The sequence below is a fragment of the Acyrthosiphon pisum genome, chromosome A1, assembly GCF_005508785.2.
Source record: "Acyrthosiphon pisum isolate AL4f chromosome A1, pea_aphid_22Mar2018_4r6ur, whole genome shotgun sequence".
In the NCBI taxonomy this organism is placed as follows: Eukaryota; Metazoa; Arthropoda; class Insecta; order Hemiptera; family Aphididae; genus Acyrthosiphon; species Acyrthosiphon pisum.
This window is the reverse complement of record NC_042494.1, coordinates 165,816,173-165,836,393: the sequence shown is the minus strand read 5'-3', so window position 1 is coordinate 165,836,393 and position 20,221 is coordinate 165,816,173. Positions and strand designations below refer to the sequence as shown.

General features: G+C 28.2%; 3 protein-coding genes across 20 annotated transcripts in view; 2 read left to right on the top strand and 1 right to left on the bottom strand.

Moving 5' to 3' along the window:
• LOC100167215 (FMRFamide receptor) overlaps positions 1–996 on the top strand; it is a 31,067-nt gene extending 30,071 nt beyond the window's left edge. For all 3 annotated transcript variants that reach the window (XM_029488793.1, XM_029488794.1, XM_029488795.1), the window contains exon 7: positions 708–996. In XM_029488793.1, coding sequence (XP_029344653.1) covers positions 708–808 — 101 coding nt within the window. In that variant the 3' untranslated portion in view covers positions 809–996. The remainder of the gene's footprint in view (positions 1–707) is intronic.
• Positions 1–16,587, bottom strand: part of LOC100169268 (protein furry) — a 134,435-nt gene extending 117,848 nt beyond the window's left edge. For 2 of the 6 annotated variants that reach the window (XM_029488788.1, XM_029488791.1), the window contains exons 1-19: positions 16,055–16,587; positions 15,812–15,949; positions 15,380–15,746; positions 15,045–15,224; positions 14,292–14,499; positions 14,084–14,221; positions 13,772–14,006; positions 13,508–13,686; positions 13,192–13,416; positions 12,953–13,096; positions 12,330–12,558; positions 11,957–12,259; positions 11,700–11,879; positions 11,420–11,624; positions 11,014–11,352; positions 10,793–10,942; positions 10,548–10,711; positions 9,052–9,472; positions 8,156–8,340 (exon numbers count right to left, since the gene is read on the bottom strand). In XM_029488788.1, coding sequence (XP_029344648.1) covers positions 8,156–8,340; positions 9,052–9,472; positions 10,548–10,711; positions 10,793–10,942; positions 11,014–11,352; positions 11,420–11,624; positions 11,700–11,879; positions 11,957–12,259; positions 12,330–12,558; positions 12,953–13,096; positions 13,192–13,416; positions 13,508–13,686; positions 13,772–14,006; positions 14,084–14,221; positions 14,292–14,499; positions 15,045–15,224; positions 15,380–15,746; positions 15,812–15,949; positions 16,055–16,115 — 4,051 coding nt within the window. In that variant the 5' untranslated portion in view covers positions 16,116–16,587. The remainder of the gene's footprint in view (positions 1–8,155; positions 8,341–9,051; positions 9,473–10,547; positions 10,712–10,792; positions 10,943–11,013; positions 11,353–11,419; positions 11,625–11,699; positions 11,880–11,956; positions 12,260–12,329; positions 12,559–12,952; positions 13,097–13,191; positions 13,417–13,507; positions 13,687–13,771; positions 14,007–14,083; positions 14,222–14,291; positions 14,500–15,044; positions 15,225–15,379; positions 15,747–15,811; positions 15,950–16,054) is intronic. The other 4 variants (XM_029488790.1, XM_029488792.1, XM_029488787.1 and 1 more) reach the window with 3 other exon arrangements.
• A 176-nt stretch (positions 16,588–16,763) lies between these two features.
• Positions 16,764–20,221, top strand: part of LOC100163782 (fibroblast growth factor receptor 1) — a 26,816-nt gene continuing 23,358 nt past the window's right edge. For 6 of the 11 annotated variants that reach the window (XM_016800311.1, XM_008191854.2, XM_008191853.2 and 3 more), the window contains exon 1: positions 16,765–16,953. In XM_016800311.1, coding sequence (XP_016655800.1) covers positions 16,914–16,953 — 40 coding nt within the window. In that variant the 5' untranslated portion in view covers positions 16,765–16,913. Of the gene's footprint in view, positions 16,954–20,221 lie in introns of all 11 variants that reach the window. The other 5 variants (XM_008191850.3, XM_008191849.3, XM_008191848.2 and 2 more) reach the window with 1 other exon arrangement.

The following is a 20,221-nucleotide window of genomic DNA, read 5'->3' as shown; positions in this document are numbered from 1 at the left end:
CCACCATTGAAAATTTCATGTATCTACGGTCATTTGGTTTAAAGTTACACTAAAAACCAAAATCGATTTTCTCGAAAACAGATTTTGCGTAAAAATTCCCGTTTTTCCTTAATTTTTCTTTTGTTTTTCCCGGCGCTTTTGAAAACTACTTTGAAATTTAAATTTTGACCTCCCCAATGCACCAACGATGTTCACTTTCTGATCGAACAAGATACTGAAGTTGAAAATCGTAGCATTATTTCGACAACTTATCGTGTACACAGACACAAAAAAAATAACAAAAAAAATAACAAAAATAAATAAAAAAAAAACACACATCATTGTAAAATCAATACATTCATCGTTCCACTCAGAATCTAAAATATCTAGGTACCTATAGTGATACAAATGTATCAAACATATTATATTATTTTTACTTTGTTTTTTTTTTGTGTGTATTGATTTTTTTTTTTAACTATTCAAAAATTATTATGTACGAGATCCAGTTGAATGATATCATAGATAGCGTAATCATGGGTATCATGATAACATGGGTGCCAGGGTAGTTGTTATGGTGTATTACAAAGGTGGATGTATAAACGCAACTTGTTGTTAAAAAATGTAATTCCTTACCTTTTACAACAATGGTTATCGATTCACATTAATATACAAAAGCTTTTATAGAATTGAAAGTGCTTATAAATAACTCACAATATTATATGTTGCAGTATTATCAGAATTTTCAAAAAGTGGGGTTGGATCAAAACAAACTACCGTCAACGGAACTTGGAAAGAAGTTCATGAACTCATACCAATTGCACACAGTTAATATCTTAAAGATTAACTCATTTTTTAATATAATGTACAAATATGGTTAATATCTTATATTTATGTATATATAATATATATTATAATGTAATAAACATTTTATACAGTAATTATGTTGTAATAAATAGGTGTGGATAAAGAGTGTGGTGTGTAGGAGTATATTCTCCTACTATTCAACCCACCCCCCCCCCCACAAAAAAAAACTTTTTGTATAGATGAATGTGTAAATTATTATAATTATTATTTGATGTAAATAGAGTAAAAAAAAACTTATAGTACAACACTAAATTATCATAGTTATTTGTAACAAAAAAAAAAAAAAATGTATAATTTATTTTTAAAATATCGATAAAACGATATTGTAGTTTTTTTAATATAGATTTATAATTTGGTAAATTTCTTATCACATACAAGTACTGACAATGCGATATTATAGTTTTTTTAATATGGATTTATAATTTGGTAAATTTCTTATCGCATACAAGTACTGGCAATGCGATATTATTAACACAACAGTTCGACATGAAAATTTAATTTATCAATGTCCTGACCTTTTTTAATGGTTGGTTGGAATTTTTTTTTTTTAACTTCTTTAGATTTCAAAAAAATGTACAACATATTGTAAAATATCGATCCTTTAGTATTTACTATTTAAATATAATAATTTTTTAATAGTTTATTAAATCCCCTCCTACAGTCCTACCAATAAATACTCTCAATCTGTGCATGTTAAAAATAAGCTGCATTATAATAATATAATATATGTATAAGTATTTAATGCACTATATACCTAATATAAAAGTATTAACAATCAATCTTTTTTATCAATAAATATATTATAGGTAGATATAGGTAGTCTATATATTTTGGAAGAATAATTGATATTTTACATGTCTGCTTATAATGATATTGTGTTTTAATAGTAGGTAAATAAAAAAAATACAATTAATAGGTAGGTAATACTGTATTGGCTTGATAATATAATAAAATATCTGAAAAATAAGTATTTTGTAGTAATTAAAATTAATGATTTTATATTCTTTAAATTTATATCTTGAATTAGATTATAAATGTTTTTTATATATAATACCTATGTTATAATAACTATTGTCGTTTTATAAAATTTATTCTAGCCCTTTACATATTGTATCAACGGCCATATTATTATAAATGTACAAATTGTGAATTTTCAAAAATTATAACAATAAATTGTTAAGAAAAATTGTTAAATTTTAAACACTTAAATTTTTAAATATAGTCGAATTTAAGTGTCAAATATATGAAAATATAATATTATTTACATCTTTTGCATTTATAGACAATGGTTCTAAAATATGTATTTTCACGGCAAAGCATTTAAAATGTAAAGATTTGTTTAATGATTATTTTAATAGTGACAATTTTCAATGTTAAAATAAATATTAAGTCTATTGTAAATTGCAATCATAAAGCCACGAATTTTAAATTATTGAAAGTCCCAACATTTTATTTCAAGCTCAAAATTAATTTGATTCATTAAAGATCTTTTTTTTGTATTATTTAAATATATTCAATCTGTTTACAAAATAAAAACAATAAGTTATAAGGATAACATAGAAAAGTACATACAAACATGAATCTCGAGTAGAGGAGACCTCTCATTAACAGAACCTCAGAAAAATGTTTCCCCAATTTAAGGAGGTTTCTAAACCAGTTTCTTTTTAATCGAAAGGGAACTCGTAAGAAAGGACATGTTTTGAATTAAGGGGTTTATATGGTTTGTTAATTTTGAATTATAGTGGTTTTTTGCAAGCTCGTTTACTGTTTGTATTTTTAGGTCATTGTGGAGGGCTGCTTTTGTTATGTGCCAAGGAACACCGGTGATAAGTCATAAGGTAATTGACTGGAAGGCTTGAATAGGGCGAATGTTTGCGGGTTCTGCAGAGCCCCAAATTTGGATGCCGCAAAAGTGTAAAACATATTAGTCTATGTAAACAATTTATATAAAAACATAGAAAAGCGAATTTAAATTTTAAATGGTAGGTATATTCAAGTGTAAAAAATATTAAAAAAATAGTATAATATTAACAATCCAATTATTTGTCAAAGTTATGGCACATAGATTTTTTAAATTCATATCGTGTGAGCCGACCAGATTTGTATTTCGTAATTTTTGATTGATTAATTTCTTGTCACTTGTATTCTTTCAAAATTTTCAAAAAATGTGCACTATTAACTTTAATATTAATGTCAACTTGAACTTGGAGATAAATATTCAACCATGGCATGATAGACGGTAATTTTGTCTTGACATTTTTGTCGAGTGCGAGTGAAATGATTCATATGTATTTGAAGTTAACCTAATTTACCTAAGACTTGAAGAGTTACATTCCCAAAGCTCAGGAGGAAAAGTAACTGTCTTTTGAAATATTATAATGTTCAGTATATTCAGTGCAATTATCGATTATAACTTATTTTTATCGGCGAGATTATGATGTATATTTCATTTAGAATATGTAGTTTCCTCCACTTTTAACTGGATAGCATTTTGTTGTTATTTTTTTTATCTAAGTAGATTGTGGTAAGTAATTAAAATGCTTTTTCGTTCACTATGAATAATATTTCTTTGGGCGAAAATCAAATCACTCTTTTTTGTGTTTTGGTAAAAATGGTCATTTGGGCGAAAACCAAAAGGTCGATTTTGAGTAAAAACCGATCTACCCGTTTGTTTTTGAGACTCAAGATAGATTTTAGTAGAGCTCTAAGTAGATGGAGGCGAGAGTTAAGTTGTTTTCGTTTTCATTTTTGATTGGTGTGGTTTGACCAGGTTAATATTTTATCCAGTGTGATACCTAGGTATTTGGTTGACTATAGTGAAGTGGAAGTGGTTTGTTATTGAATTTTAGTGTGGGGCATTCCCTTTTGTTTAGGAAAAAATTTACCTGAGCGGATTTTTCGTCATTAATTTAATTTTCCAGTTATTGGCCCAAGATTCTATTTTATTTAAATGTAATTACTAATTGTAGATTTTGAGATACGATATCAGAAATATTATTTGACGTATGTATTGCTGTGTTATCTGCAAATTAGACGAGAAGAGTTTGGTTTGTTGTAGGGAATTCCGGAAAAAAAATCCCCAGACTACAATATTACCCACAACCACATGCAAATGGTTGAACAAATATTTTTTAAACGTTGATTAGTTTTTATAATTATCATTTACCACATTATCAATATTTATTTACAAATACGTATAATATAATATTATATTATTAAAAAATTATATATTATAAATAATATTTTGTTTTAAATTACGATAATATATTACCTATGTGTAATTCAACTTAATTAACTTAACAACTTCACAAATATAACATATAAAAATATTTCGAATGATCGATACGTCAAATAATATAGTTAACAACATATTACACAAAATATATAGGTAGGTAATAATAATAATAATAATCAAACAATAATTTATTGAATGTAGGCATGAGGCATATTACACATAATATATTATCGTAATTTAAAACAAAATATTATTTATAATAATATATAATTTTTTTAATAATATAATATACGTATTTGTAATTAAATATTAATAATGTGGTAAATGGTAATTATAGATACTAATTAACGTTTAAAAATATTTGTTCATGTTGCATATAGTGTTGTGAGTAATATTGTAGTCCGGGGATTTTTTTCCCGGGGTTGTTCGTCGGGGGATTTTTTTCCGATTATCGTTGTAGGTATATCAGAGGTAAAGATATTATAAAGTATAGGTGAAAGGTCACTCCAGCTCCGGCTTTAATACCCTGAACCGTTGATTAATTATTTTTTTGACGAACGAAAAACGACTGTTTTTTAAGAAATGATTTGATTTTTAAATAATATGGCGAAGGGTGAAAGTGTTTTAGTTTGAATAGAAGCCCGTCATGACAAACGAAGGCGGTCGAAGGCCTGAGATATATCTAGAAATACCCCAAGGCAGTATTGCTTGGTCTCGAGGGAGGCTGAGATTTTATCAGCGACTCTATGGATTTGGTGGATTGTGTTGTGCTTGCGACGGAAACCGAATTGTGATTTTGGTAATATACTATGTTTATCGATTAGTGGTGTAATTCTATGTAGAATTAGTTTTTCGAAGAGCTTTGTAAAGGGGGTTAGTAAGCTAATAGGACGATAAGAACTGGTGAGGTGTTTAAGCTTATAAAGTTTAGAGATCATAATGATAACTGAATACTTCCATGTAGGAAGGAAGTAAGACAAACGGAGCTTAAATATCTTAAAAATGAAATATGTATTTTTCATTTTTTCTTAGGTTTCTTATTTTTTTTTTATATATTTAGAGATTTTTTGGAATTTTTTTAAACTTTGAGTAGAATTTTCGTAATTCTTCAAAAAATAGATAAAAGTTGAAATTATGTTATCATAAACTAAAAAAAAATTAAATAGTTGTTATTTTTTTTTTGTTTTGTCATTATTTTTATTGCGTATGTGTAAATCAAACCAATGGGGCTGTGGCTGCAGTGCTGCACAAGTTCAAACCAGTCTGAGTAACGAGTTTTCTATTATGTACTATTGTCTATTAGTGTATTAAGTGGTACTTTTAAGGCACTTTTCTTGTTTGTAAGAACATTAAACACCGCGCCTGAAATTGCCCACTTCCCGTCCTTGCCATACTATACTGCTCCAAAAGGACACAACTTATGTGGTACCTACTGTTTATGTTGATTATTAATAGGTATAGACGTATAGTGGTTATAGGATTGTAAGTAAATGTATATAAATTATAGGTACTTCTAGGACCTAGGTAGGTACAAAACTACCAATTACCAGGCATATACTCTAAATAGTTTTTCGACGGCTCTCTATAGTCAAAACATTTAAATTTATTATTTAACATGATATTATGATTGTTTTTGCTTTAGTTCGTTTCGAACTTTATTTAAGAGGATATCAGCGCACTATTAGTTTTCTCTCTCTGACCCACGCGCAACATAGACAAAACGCATTTACGCAGTATAGTTTTTTCTATGCGTTTAAGTAATCTTAGAGTAAAGTCACCAATTACAAAAAGATAGAGAATAATATTTTCGAGGGAATGACATATTGATTTTATATTTTATTGTTATTTGACTATGTATTCGACTTTCAAAATAAACAAAAAATGTTGTAAATTTAAATGATGTTTAAATTGTTTTAAAACAATATTTAGAGAAATCAATATGTCATTCCCTCAAAAATATTATTCTCTATCTTTTTTGTAATGTGTGATTTTACTCTAAGATTACTTAAAAACATAGAAAAAACGATTCTGCGTAAATGTTTTTGTCTATGTAGCGCGTGGGTCAGAGAGAGAAAACAAATAGTGCGATGACATCCTCTTAATCTAAATCATGTTAGAGCAAACAATACAATGTAGGAAATACATGCGCAATTAGGTATTCTGGATTTTGATTTAAAAATAATAGTTTTACTACCTCACATTTTTTTATGGTTATGTAAAAAACTTTGGGTTAACCTCCATCAGTCCATCCAAAAAACAATATCCTGTAGTATGTCCTCGCATGAAGAAACGTTACAGCTAGTATACGTATATTTAGTATATTATAAAGTTTTATGTACCTATATGAATATGTATAAAAATGTAGGTACATGAATATGAATAAAAATTAAATCAAGCAACAATAAATGATAATGCAATCATATGACGTGTACATGTGTAATGAGTATAATAATATTTCAGGTACGAAAAATCGGCGGGCCACAAATAACGCGACTATTTTACTAAGGTTTAGTGTTTACCTATATGTTTTGAAAAACCTACTAACATAATTTTAATATACAGTTTAATGATATACGTAAATACAAATATAAATATATAATACATTCTAAATAAGTCGCAAAGGCGTATGAACAACTGTCTATTTCCACGAAGAACCTGAAGTGTCTAATCTACGCCATAGGTACCTATTGTAACGCTAACAATAATCAGCTCCGTCACTCTCCGATATGTTAAAAAGCGAATTCCGATGATTAATTAACTCCGGACACGGGAGAAGCGTCACGGGTTCTTTGTAAAAATAATATTATACAGGTTTTTCAAATGCTCTTCAACCGTTGTTTTACGAATGTACATTAAGTATTATTTTTTATACTCGACTAAACTGAGTCATTAATAATTGTCAGTAGACATATATATATATATATATGTTTTGATAGACTGCAAAAGCAAAATTGATCATACTTACAAGAAAAGTCTCACAATCAAAAATAGATTAATATATATCAAGTGACAAGTGTATGCATTGTAACAACCCCAGTCCCCAATATTCAATCAATGAAAATGTCAAGGCTTAAGTACACGGTCCTGAATCCTTTATAGATAATTGTGTTTCTTACCCGTCAGGCCAGTTAATTATTGCTTATCAGCTATAGTAAGTTATAGATTTTACGATTTTACGATTTTAATTAATTTTTTATTCAAATATAACTATTTTGTAAAACGACATTCAATTTTTCAATAAATCAAACCTTCCAAAACTGTGATTATATATATACAGTATACACACTGGGTGATTCATGGAGCATCACTCATCGTCAAGTGCTAACCCCCATTTCTACCCTAGTATTACCTATATGGCTATATATATTATATATTATATTAAAATGAATATGTTTAATAATTGTCCAGGTCCATTTATTATCCTGCATTCTGCATAGGTTCATTCTATTATGTAACAATCTAAATAGGGAAAGCCTTGTATACATTCACAAATTGAATGATGAATACGAGGGTAAATATTTTTGTCAAGAATGCTATAGAACATTAGATACGCTATAGTGGGACATGGAGGTTGATATTCTTCGATTATCAACCAAATCAATATACATGAAACAATTCAATACCTATAATAATACTAGTACTCATACTAATATTTTATTAAAAATATTTAAAACAAATAATTTTTCTATTCTAATTAAGAATGCTTTAATATTATTAGGTATTTAGGTATTATTGTTAAGACCTCTTTTTAGTTTATAGTTTTTACGCATATATATTATATAATATATTATCTAATATATCTACCAAGTACTTATAAATCTAAATTAAATTAACTCGTTCCATAATGGATTTTAATAATAACTTTTGATTGTTATTATCCTTATTAACTTTTCCCTTACACTAGGTATTATATTTGTGAATTATTACCAACAAAAATTGTATTGTTGAACATTTGGGAGTCCTCATTCTTAAACGGAAAATGCTAAGCACTTTCAAATTTTAGTATACAGAAGTATACCTGCTGAGTTTTTAAACTTTTTAAATATTCGTTCATGCAATATTAAATATAGTACTCACGTGCAGTAATGGGAGATTCGGAAGGTAAAATTGGTGGTAAAAGTTCGACACACCCAGATCCAAAAAACCTCTTATCTAAAACTTGTAATAACTGCAAAGCAGTATCTCGTACAGAAGATCGAGGACAACCGGTGTTCATGAGTGTAACGTTAATAATTGCCGTATAATGATCACATGGATATTCCCTAAACAAAATATTGATTTTTATTTTATATATTATTAATTTGATATTGACGGGGTAAACTCGAAATCTTCTATACAGGAGAGAAACTTCCAGAGTTTTTATTTGATTAAGTTTATACTTTATACTTATATCAATATCCAGATTAATAAAAAAAAAAAAATGTTTAAATAGATAATACATAAGATTTAAGATTTCTTGGGGCATACGTAAGCATACGTATCAATATTGATTTTTTGTTTTTTAGTTTTTAGATTTGGTTGTTAGATGCACGGGAAAAATTCTACCAAACCAGATTATTACACACCTATTCATTTAAATTTAATAAGGGTTGCAAAGGAAGTTCTGAAAATTTTGTATTTCAAAATTCAAAGTAAATTTTTGGATGGTATAGTAGTGTGGTATAGATGACTAAAATTTAAAAAGTCTCATACATAGTTCCACACTGAATTAATACTTCAACCGTATTAATGTATCAAACGTATTTATTAAAAATATTGTCTACACGCTACATCTTACTGACTTACTGTGTACAGTATGTATATATATATAAAAAAGATTTATAAGAACAATTGTTTTTTGGCTATATTAAAAATATATAGGTAACATAATACTAAAAAATAATACCTATATCAACCAAATAGTTATAATATAATAATTAACATTTCTGGGCTATTCTTTATTTTGAGAATATTTATAATATAATTTGACTTACCTAGTGCTGAATATCACTCCAAGTGCGTGGAAGCATGCATCTGCTACAGGTGGCACAGCTGTATAACACCTATCTACGACCCAGTCTAGAAGTGCACCCATATCAGGATTACAATCTAAGAGCAAAACAACCGTTTCTAAGGCTAATTGATGAACTCGTTTGTCAGGATGTGCTAGTAACACATCTATCCAAGCATATAAGGATCCATCAGGTTCAGCCAAAGTATGATTGAAACATGGCCCACATGTAAGGACTGCACAAGCTGCTTGTAAAGATGCCATTTGCAAATCATCTTTAATTAAATCTATGTTCAACAAACTTGTTGAAATAGCAGATGATGCCCAATGTTCAGCCCAATTACAAAAGAGAGTAAATAAATTTTGGCGTAATTCTCGTTTTAACAAAGTACGATATGTTTCAACTAAAAAAAAAAAAATTGTTAATAATTTTGTTTGTGTGTAAAACAATTTAACAAAATAATACACATTTTTGAAAATTTAAAACAAATTTATAAAAACTGTTTTATTTGTTTTAATATAAAATTACATACATTTTTGCTAATTTGATTAAATTTAGCTGATTCTAATAATATTTTATCTTTTAAATCCTTGTTGAATTTTTTTGATTTAAAAAATATTGAACGAATGGTTTTAAAGTTAAAAATGATAAAAGTAGAGCATTATGCAAATTGTTGTGTCAATTGTTTAGTGAAAAAATAAATAATAAAAACTAATAACTAATAAGTGATAACTATAAATTGAAAAGCCATTAATTCTGAATAAGTTCACAAAATATATTGCTTGTTTTCTAAAACTAAAACCAAAATTTATAATATTTATATAGTACCTACATACAAGTACTATTTAGTGTTTAGATATTTAGTGACTTTAATAAGTCATATCATTATGTTGACACTTAATATTTATTATTTTATAATTTATAGAATTAGAATAAATAATAGATAACAAGGGGGGCAGATTAGCTGAGTGAACTAAGGCGTTGGTTATGACGCGCACCGTCGCCAGTTTGAATCTCTTTAGTGACTTTAATAAGTCATATCATTATGTTGACACTTAATATTTATTATTTTATAATTTATAGAATTAGAATAAATAATAGATAACAAGGGGGGCAGAGTAGCTGAGTGAACTGAGGCGTTGGTTATGACGCGCACCGTCGCCAGTTTGAATCTCGGTCACGGGCGGCACTTCTCTCCCCGCAGACATCTGTCTGGAGAGAAAGGCAGCCTTCCCCCGACCGGGTATGGCAGAAACTTACGGGTGCCCAATCAAAATTCTGCCAAACAAACACACACGTGTAAAAAAAAAACCTACCGGTCTGACCCTTACTGTATAACCCAATAAACAAGCTAATGGCCTTAGTCACCGGGCTTAAAAGTCAATAAAAAAAATAATAATAATAGATAACAACTATAAGAAAAAAAATAAAAATAAAATCATTAAATATCTTACAAACCAATAAAATTGTATACTTACGTTCAAAACTTTTTATCATTTTCATAACAAATCTACAAAAATAAAGTTTAATTTCTCGAAGACTATCTTTTTCTGATTCCAATTCAAGACAGATTCTAGCTCCATCAACATATTCTTCAATTGTTGGATGTAATGAACATGTATCTCTATCAAGAACAAATGAACTGAAAAAAGAAAACAATTAAATACTATTCAATATTTACTCAACAACTTTATCTATATATTAGATGTTACACAGTATTTACCTGCACCCAAATGTTCCATATCCTGCAATAAGTTCAAAAACCTTAACTAACTGTAAACGCAATGCATCTCTTCGTCTACGCCGTCTCATATTCTCTTGTTTTCTATCCACAGCTTCTTTTATATAAGGAATTAATTCTTCCATAAGATCTCTATTTTAAAGAAAATAATAAGTATGTATTAACTTTACAGATCCAATTACCTTTATTGTTTATTTTTTTACTTTAATGCTTCAGGATTTATTGTTCCCATTGCATATATAGCAGCATCTCGAACATCAACTACTTCACATCTTAGTAATGGTGCAATTAATTTATACAATGCTGTTGGCGAAACGCTTTTGCTATCATTTCTTTCGCCAATTGCTAAACTATCTGGTGAAGAACTTAAGCTTAAATCGGGTGAAGCACATCGTATAACTGGATTTGGAGCAAGAGGAACGACTCGCATAGCAAACATTGTATAATATCGCCACAGAGTCAAATATTGATCACGTTCGGTTAAAGGTTTCTTTGGTGGAGCTGAGCTCCTTAATAATGAAGCTCTATTATCACTAACTGGTCTGTAGAAATATAATAACAATAGATTAATACAAAAATGATGACAAAAAGTATTATAAACTAACTTACGTGGGGTCAATTACTGTGAAAAGATTATGAACTCTAGAAAATACTAATAGCCAAGCCTGAGCAGTAACAGAAGGACATTGCTTAATCAGAACATTTTGAGACAAAATACCAAAAAGTATTGTTCCCCAAGGATCACTATTTCCAGTTCCTCCCAATAAGCTTAAAGATGAAGCAGTTTTAGCAGAATTAATATCATCTTGAATTCCTAAAACATTTTATACTTTAATAATCATTAAAAAATAACTTAAAATTTAAAAATAATCATAAAATATTAATTTACCTGCTGTCCATATAGGAGCATTACGATCAACAATCCATTGCAAATCGATTGCATTTGCTGCAGATGCAGTCATTGCTGCTAATTTTTCTGCTGAAGGCAACATAGGAAGACATCTTTCAATTAATTGAGGACAAGCCTTATCAATAACATCAATAACTGGCAGTATGTCTTTAATATTATCTAAACCAAAATATATTATAACATTTTTTATTTTTTACAGTTACTTTGAACTATGAAGTATTTCTAAAAATGCTGACCTAATATCTTCACTAGACATTTTATTTCACGGAGTATATGTGCTGATAAACGGCGGGGACATGGTCGACAATTGCATAACATCACTAATGCCAAAGCTTCAGCTTGAGAAAAATCAACTTTTTTTGATTTTTGCTGATTATTAGTTAAATCAACTTTTTTATTTTTTTCTGTTTGATTTTTAATCAATCCTGGTGTAATACTATTTTTCCAACAAGTTAATAGTTGCAATAACATACGTAAACCATTGTCAACTAATTGTGGGAATGTGTCTTGCACATCACGTGCCAAAAATTGTGTAAAACCTTAAATGTAAATTTTAGATATTTAATATGATTTAATAATGAATATTCATTAACCACTTTATATGCTTACTAGTAATAACTTCATGACGCCATTCTGGGAAATCAATAATCAAAGTTTGAAGACTCTGATATGCTAAAGCCCGGAGTTCTTCATCCATATGCACTGTTAAGCGAGACAACATATCTACTAATTCAGCACCAGTCATAGTCTCAGGTATTAAACGTGGAACAGCCGCAACACACGTTCGAAACAGATCAATACGTGGCTTTCTTTCACCAGTTATCATCTCATCAGGTTCCTAATAAAATATACAATTAGTTAATCTATGAAGTTTAAAATTATGTAAACTATCTAAATTGTAAAACATGAACTAAATAATAGAATAAAAAATTGAAAAAAATATATTCTATTGAATCCCTACATTTTGCTGTTGTTAATCTTGAAGAAGAAAGAAAATGTTATGCCTTCTATTACTGATTATTGATTAGTGATTTTTAGTTATTATTTTTAGTATTAAAGTAAATTATTTTATATTGTATCTAATACAATATGAAATATTGTTTAAGAAATTTTGAGTTATAGTAAGTAAATCTTCACACAAATGTAAAAATAAATTCCTCATTATATTTATTTTGTTTTTGATAGTTTAACAGATAGAAAATCAATAACTAAATTTATAAATTCAAAAATACTTTGTTCATATTTTGTGTGCTAGTCATCATCAAAGGTCTGCCATAGTGGGTATCCAATGCTCTTAAAATTTCAACAAACACTCGACGCACATTTGGAAAGTAAGAATGAATACCAATGTTTCTAGCTGTATCCTCAGTTAGCATCTACATTTAAATTAAAAAAATAGTTTTTAATTCATTAATATTGATTGATGATAGAACTATAATAGTATTATAAAATAATGGTATAATTTACAAACCTTATTCAAAAAAGTTTTTTTCACTCGGAGTGTACTACCTGATGGCAATACTCCTGATGTACCTGGCATTGGTGGTTCACCTTCTTTTTGTTCAAGACTATCTGCCACAACAAGAAAAGCTCTGAGACCAATACTCATTCGTTCTGGGGTAAGTATTAATTTAATTGGTCGACCCACACTTAGCAAATCATATACTATTTCACGCATAGCAAAGTCTAATCGTTCCTGGAATAATAATATATAGAAATAAATAGATATATAATGGGAATAATTTATTCAAATAACTAAAACAACAAAAATAATTACTAATATTTACCTGAGCAATAAATTGTATAATTTTAACAAATATATTTAAAGGTGTATCACGTGGTACAACAGCTTTGGATCCTTTAGGGAATAACGAATGAACAATACTTTGTAAGCGAGATTGAGTGGCAGAGTTACTTTCACATTTTATTCTCACCATGTATACCCACAGCAAACGATAAAGGGCCTCTGAAATTAAAATACCAGAGTAATATTATGTATGAATTAATAATTAAATATTTATATTTGCAACTGATTTTTAAATTTTAATTACCTAAAGCAACTCTTGACATGTTTGTATCTCTATTTTTCAAATTTGATAAGCACATTGCTAAAAAGTAATGCCAATTTTGTAAGAAAAAAATCTTTTGGCTAACACACAGCAAACAAGTTACTAATGGAAACAATGATAGTCTATGTTTTGATTTAGTACACATATCTAAAGTTGTTGAATAAAGCGATTCCACAAAATTCTTCAAACAAGGAACATTTACTTCATTTTTAACAATCTAAGATAAGAAAAATATGTTATTACCTCGACTTATAAAATTAACAAAAAAAATCGAAACATTAAAATAAACCTTACGCCAGCCATAGGTAATAAAATTTCAACAAATAATCCTGCCATTGAATGTTTAATATCTTTATCTTTGACTTCAAGAAAATATTGAGCACATTCTTGCATAAATTGAAAAGAAGCCTCAAAATCTTCAATAGGAACCATCTGTTAATAAAAACATAAAATTACTTAGATTTATAAAACAAACAAATATGTTTATATAAAATGTAGATACCTTAATTCTAAAAAATTTCATTCCCATTAACAATGAGATAATAGCCTGTATGACATGTGGTGATGGTTCTTTAGCTCTTAGTTCCTTTAACTCAGCCATAAACCGTTTTCTAACTGACAAAAATCTTGATTGAGCCAATACTCCCAATACTTCTGCATACAAATCAGCCACCATGTGTATATTTGGTGCATTAGGACAGTTTTGTGCCCTATAAATCAGTAATAATAATTTAATTACCACATATTTAGATTTGGTTTCAATAATACAATACTAAAAGGATAATATTGATAATTAAAAATAATTCTGAACCCTGTTAAAACTGCAGTTACTCAAGGACCGCTCCAGTGACATGGTTAGGGGGGGGGGGGGCGAGTCATTATTTTCAGAAAATTTCAATGATTTTTTTTGTAATTTTGTTTTTAACAGTATAAAATTGTTTAGAAATACAGCTTGGGGTGGGCGACCACTAGAGCTCTCCCTACAGTTACTGAGATTTGTTTATAACTTCATTACAGTTATTCAGAAAATTTCTTTTTTAAAGAACCAATTATAGACTCAATTTTCAATTGCTAAACGTGTATGAAATGTTAGGAATTTTCAACTATTTTAAAATATTACATAGTGAAAAATACATGTCTAGAATTGCCCTGAATCAAAAATATTTAATTTTAATTTTTGGTGTTTAAATAACATTTATATTAATAAGTCTGGATAGTTTCATGTATATTAGAAATTATTATGCAATTTACATACCCTTCACGATATTTAAAATGTTTGAAGCATAAATTCTCAATATAAGTGACTAAATCTTCATGCCCTGGATGAAATGGTAATTGTTTTAATACTTCTATTAATGCTAAGCAAAATATAAACTCCACTGCCAGATCTTTTCGCTCTCCCATTACTTCTACTTCTTTAGTGTCCATAATATCACTAAAATAAAATATATTAGGTAAGTATAGTTTTTTTCAAACAATATCATATTTATTCAATATACAATGCATATACATGAATATGTATCACACTATAGTATAAATATATAATCAAGTTATGAGGTTCAATAAATTCAATGTAAACATTCATCATACTTTTTGCCTCTAAGTTCAATTTTCTTTGAATCTGTAGCATTGATGTCTAGTATGCCAATTTGTCGATCATACCAAGCAAAAAGAGCTTTCAGTATAGAAGGCAAACAATGTTCAGCCACTGAACCAAATGCAATCAATAACTGATCAAACTGTGCATCTTCACCACGTTGCAAAATCTTCATCAATGGTTTTTCTGGCTCAATCATTACCTCCTCCATTTTTCGCTCAGCCTGTACTGTGAAGTCCGCAAACAATGTACGCATCACATACTCTCCTGGCTTAATGTCTGTGTCTACATTTGGGAACGGTGAACGCTCTTTGTGGGCTCCCCATGGTAATACTGTTATTACACTTTGCCGTTGACTTTCTGCAATATGCACCAAACATTAAATGAAATACAAAAATAATAAAAAGCACAATAGCACACTTTACCAGGGGTAATAGTTAGAGTAGAATCAGTCATAGTGTTAGAATTTGATTGAGTGGTTTGAAAAGGATCAAGTTTAGGTGCAGATGTCCCAGAATCAATTTCACTTTGAAACTCAACATTAGCAAGCATGACGGTTTGATCTTTAAAATTATAATTAACATGGTCAATAAATTATTTTTAATTGTTTAAATTAAATAAAACAATGAAAAACAATGTAAAACAATGAATGTAAAAATTGTTAATACCACGATTAATTTGTTCCCGATTGTTTGTATCAGTATTGATATCCACATTCTGTTCCTCCATCACTAGTACAATAATATCTTAAAGAATTCGTCTAATTTAGTAATTTAGATCATGTCTATGATTTTAAAGATATTTTCTCTGTCTGTTCATTTATAATCGAAATTTAAAGGTAAATTATTTTTTTCATTTAAAAGTTAAAACTAGTCAATGAAAAAATAAGTACCTAATGCATTAGTGTACCTTACAGTATCTAGTTACTTCGTTTTTCGACACATTTAATAATTTAGTGCATGATTAATTTATTTCAGTCATGATTTAGTCAGTCACAGCCTTAGTGTACTGATCTAAGCACAGAACAATAAGTTTATTGCATAAAACCACTATTAAAGATCTGAGCAGATTAAGTAGTCACGATCACGGATCAAGTGGGTCTGAACTCTGAAGTGCGAGGAACATGAATTATAAAACATTAAATAGGTATAAATTGAACTGTCTGACTCTATTAAGTATTAAACATTGATATTAATATCTATGGTATTAAATATATTACAAGTGATAACATATTATCATACACGGTTATCTTGGTGTTATCACAGACTATATGAAGTCTGTGGTGTTATCATATCCATGTATTTAACCATGGTCTTGTAACCATAGTGGAGAAATAGATAGGTAGAGAATATTGTCGACGTGTACCACTGTACCACAACTGACAGACTACAGAAGTACAGAGACTACAGACTACGGAGTACAGTTTCTTTCCAGATCGCGGGCCGGACTCATCTCTAGAAACACAAACCTCTCGGCTATATTATACAAAGTATAAACGTTATAAGTATTTACTATCTGTCTTCCACGATGAAAGCGACGGATAAACATAAAACAACAAGCAAAAAAGGTATTATACCACGATTTAAGATAAAGTATAATATTATGTTAAATCGTGTACTATACAATTACAAGAAGAGCCGCAACAACTATTTAATTTCAAGCATACCTATATTTTTGAAAAATTGTACATATTATGTTATTTATACGCCCTTATTATATATATTTAACCCATCGCTATCTATGGGTACTTTTCCTGATGCATAAAAAATCAGTGCTATATTTCAATCCTCATTAGGGCTATCTAATATTTCCAATTACCTACCAATGTCATTACCTTCTATTATAGTATTATACCCAAAGTATTCAAAACTATTATTACCACAAAATCATACCCGCTCTAGCAAATGTGATCGTTGACGATCAGGACGGTTTCCGGCTTGAAAAGAGTACAATTACTAACCTCCTCGTCTTTCAAAGTTTTGTGTCTGATGGGCTTTTGACTAGAGCTAGTGTTGACACATTATTTATACTGATTTTTCTAAGGCTTGATAAAATTAACCACCAGATATTGTTTATAAAATTAGAACAAATTAGAGTCTATGAATTCTTTCTAAACTCGCTAATTTCTTTTATTCGAGATCGTTTTCAATTTGTTTCTTACAAATATTATAAGTCTACCCCAATTAGTAATTAGTATTACATCTGGATTTATGCAGGTATCCCACTGAGCTCTATATTATTCAGTATATTTATAAATTATATTAATTTTCATAATTGCTCTAAGCTCGTGTTTACAGATGATGTTAAAATGTTCCATAAGTTAATCTATACATTAACTCATAATACACGATCAAAAAACATATTTTGTTTAAGGCTACAAGCTACTAACTATGCAAATAACACTCCCTGCAAAGAATTATGCAAACAGTTAATAAACTAGAGATTGATATGTTCAACTACATAATACTAGTTTTTATAATCAATGGTTTAACCTTGTTTAACTCGCCAAACTTACACTTATTCAAGTTGTATTGTAATTATTTAGTTTTAAACTCATAATTACGCTTATGTTATAATATTATTATTGTTATTGTTGTTATTACTGTTACTATTATTATCATGTCTATCATAATAATTGAAATGTTATTCTTACTGTAACTACTTGCTTGTTTAATACCAAATAAATACAATACAATACAATCATCACTGTATCGTCAACATGATGTGTATCGTGCTGCGTATAAGCATAAACGATTTCGAAAGTCAAAACAATTAAATTTTAGGAAAAGCTCTTTATCGTGCAAAACTAGAGCTCATCTTGGTTCAGAATATACCAAGTTTATCTCTGTACGTTTAGCCGTTGTTGAGAAATCGCACACGGACAAACAGACAAGATTCTAAGTTTAAAAAAAAAATTATATATTTTTTTAGGTTTTAAAAATTATATACATAACTGAAATAAAAGTATAAAATATATAACAAATTAAATTATTATTATGATAGATTGAAAAATAAATGTGTTTGATATATTGTTAGTGTGTATTTTGTAGTAAAAAATGTATCATTTCATTACTATAATTATAACTAATATTATGTATAACACTGGGTATAGTTGATAAAAAAAAAAAAAAAAAATTACAACATAATATTATCTACCTAAAATAAATGAAAATTGTAGGTACAAACTATATACCCATAACTTTGAATCAAATTAAAAATATACTCGATACTTCATATAATTGTATGGTGATACAAGATACAATTGTATTGTATTAATGTACTGCCCAACCCTGAATATAACCCACTGTTGTATATTATGATGGTATAGAACTTTTCGGTTTTAAAAGAATGTAATACGCGCAATATGGACAAAATGCATTTACTCAGGATCATTTTTTGTGTTTTTGAGTAAAATTACCAATTACAAAAATTATAATATCTCTGAGGGTATGACAAATCGGTTTTATATTTCACTGTTATTTGACTTTGTATTCCACCTTAAAAATAAAAAATAATTTTGTATCTACATTTAAATGTTTAAATTGTTTTGAGACAATATTTGGAATATCGATATGTCATACACTCAAAAATATTATTCTCCATCATTTTTGTAATGGTTGATTTTACTCAAATACATTAGAGTAAATTTCGTAAAATTTTGTTTATGACGGAGATGTGCTGCATCTGCAGTTTATATTCCTTATAGGGTATGCTGTAACAAGATATATTACACTTAGAATCACACTTTTGTTGTAAACATAAAAATATTAGTGTGGAAACATGTCTAACTGTAGACTATAGTACAATGTACACTCATCAGCTATGAGCCCAGTGTTGTTCTCAGACAATGATAACTAAAAAATTATCTGGATAAGAAAACAGATAATCTATTGAATATTTATCTAGATAAAATATAGATAATTGAAAAAAAGATTACACAACTTAAAGCCTACATAATATTATTTTGTAAAATGGAAATTTTGCTATAGATAAAATAATATAGCTTGTTCTCTGTTTTTTTTACTTTTCTCTAATATTGTATAAGTAAATTTAGGATGTAAACAACACTTTAGGCTAATAATCGCTGCAGTTGAAGCCTTAATTTGAATATAAAAAAATAATAATAACAATATAAATTATTAGATTATAATTTATTAAATTTAAAATAATCTTTATTTATTTTACTATTGGAGACATAAAATAAGTACAATCTGCTATTTGTTTAGGTTAGTACTTAGTACCCAACTATAAATTATAATTATTAAACATAAACACTATATTATAAAACTATTTATTATTTTAAAGATATTTCGTATAATACCTAGTTAATGATACCTTTTATTAAAATTCAAAATTATAACTAAATAATTACTGAATTAAAATTATAATTTAAATAATCAACATTGAAAATAATATAGTTATTTGTTTATTAATCATACAAACATACACCTGTATTTTAGATTCTGAGTGGAACGATGAATGTATTGATTTTACAATGATGTGTGTTTTTTTATTTTTTTATCTTTGTGTCTATCATCACGGTTTGGGGCAGTAAAACTGCTTCGATTTTCTTCAACAGTATCTTGTTTGATGGGAAAGTGAATCTAGTTGGTGCATTCGGGAGGTCAAAATTTGAAATTTCATATAGTTTTCAAAAGCGCCGTGAAAAACGGGAATTTTTACGCAAAATCTGTTTTTGAGAAAATTGATTTTGGTTTTTGGTGTAACTTTAAAACGAATGACTGTAAATACATGAAATTTTCACTGGTTGTTTATATTTCCATTTTCTATACAATGATAAATTTTTCAAAATATTTTGATTTGTTTGAGCTGTT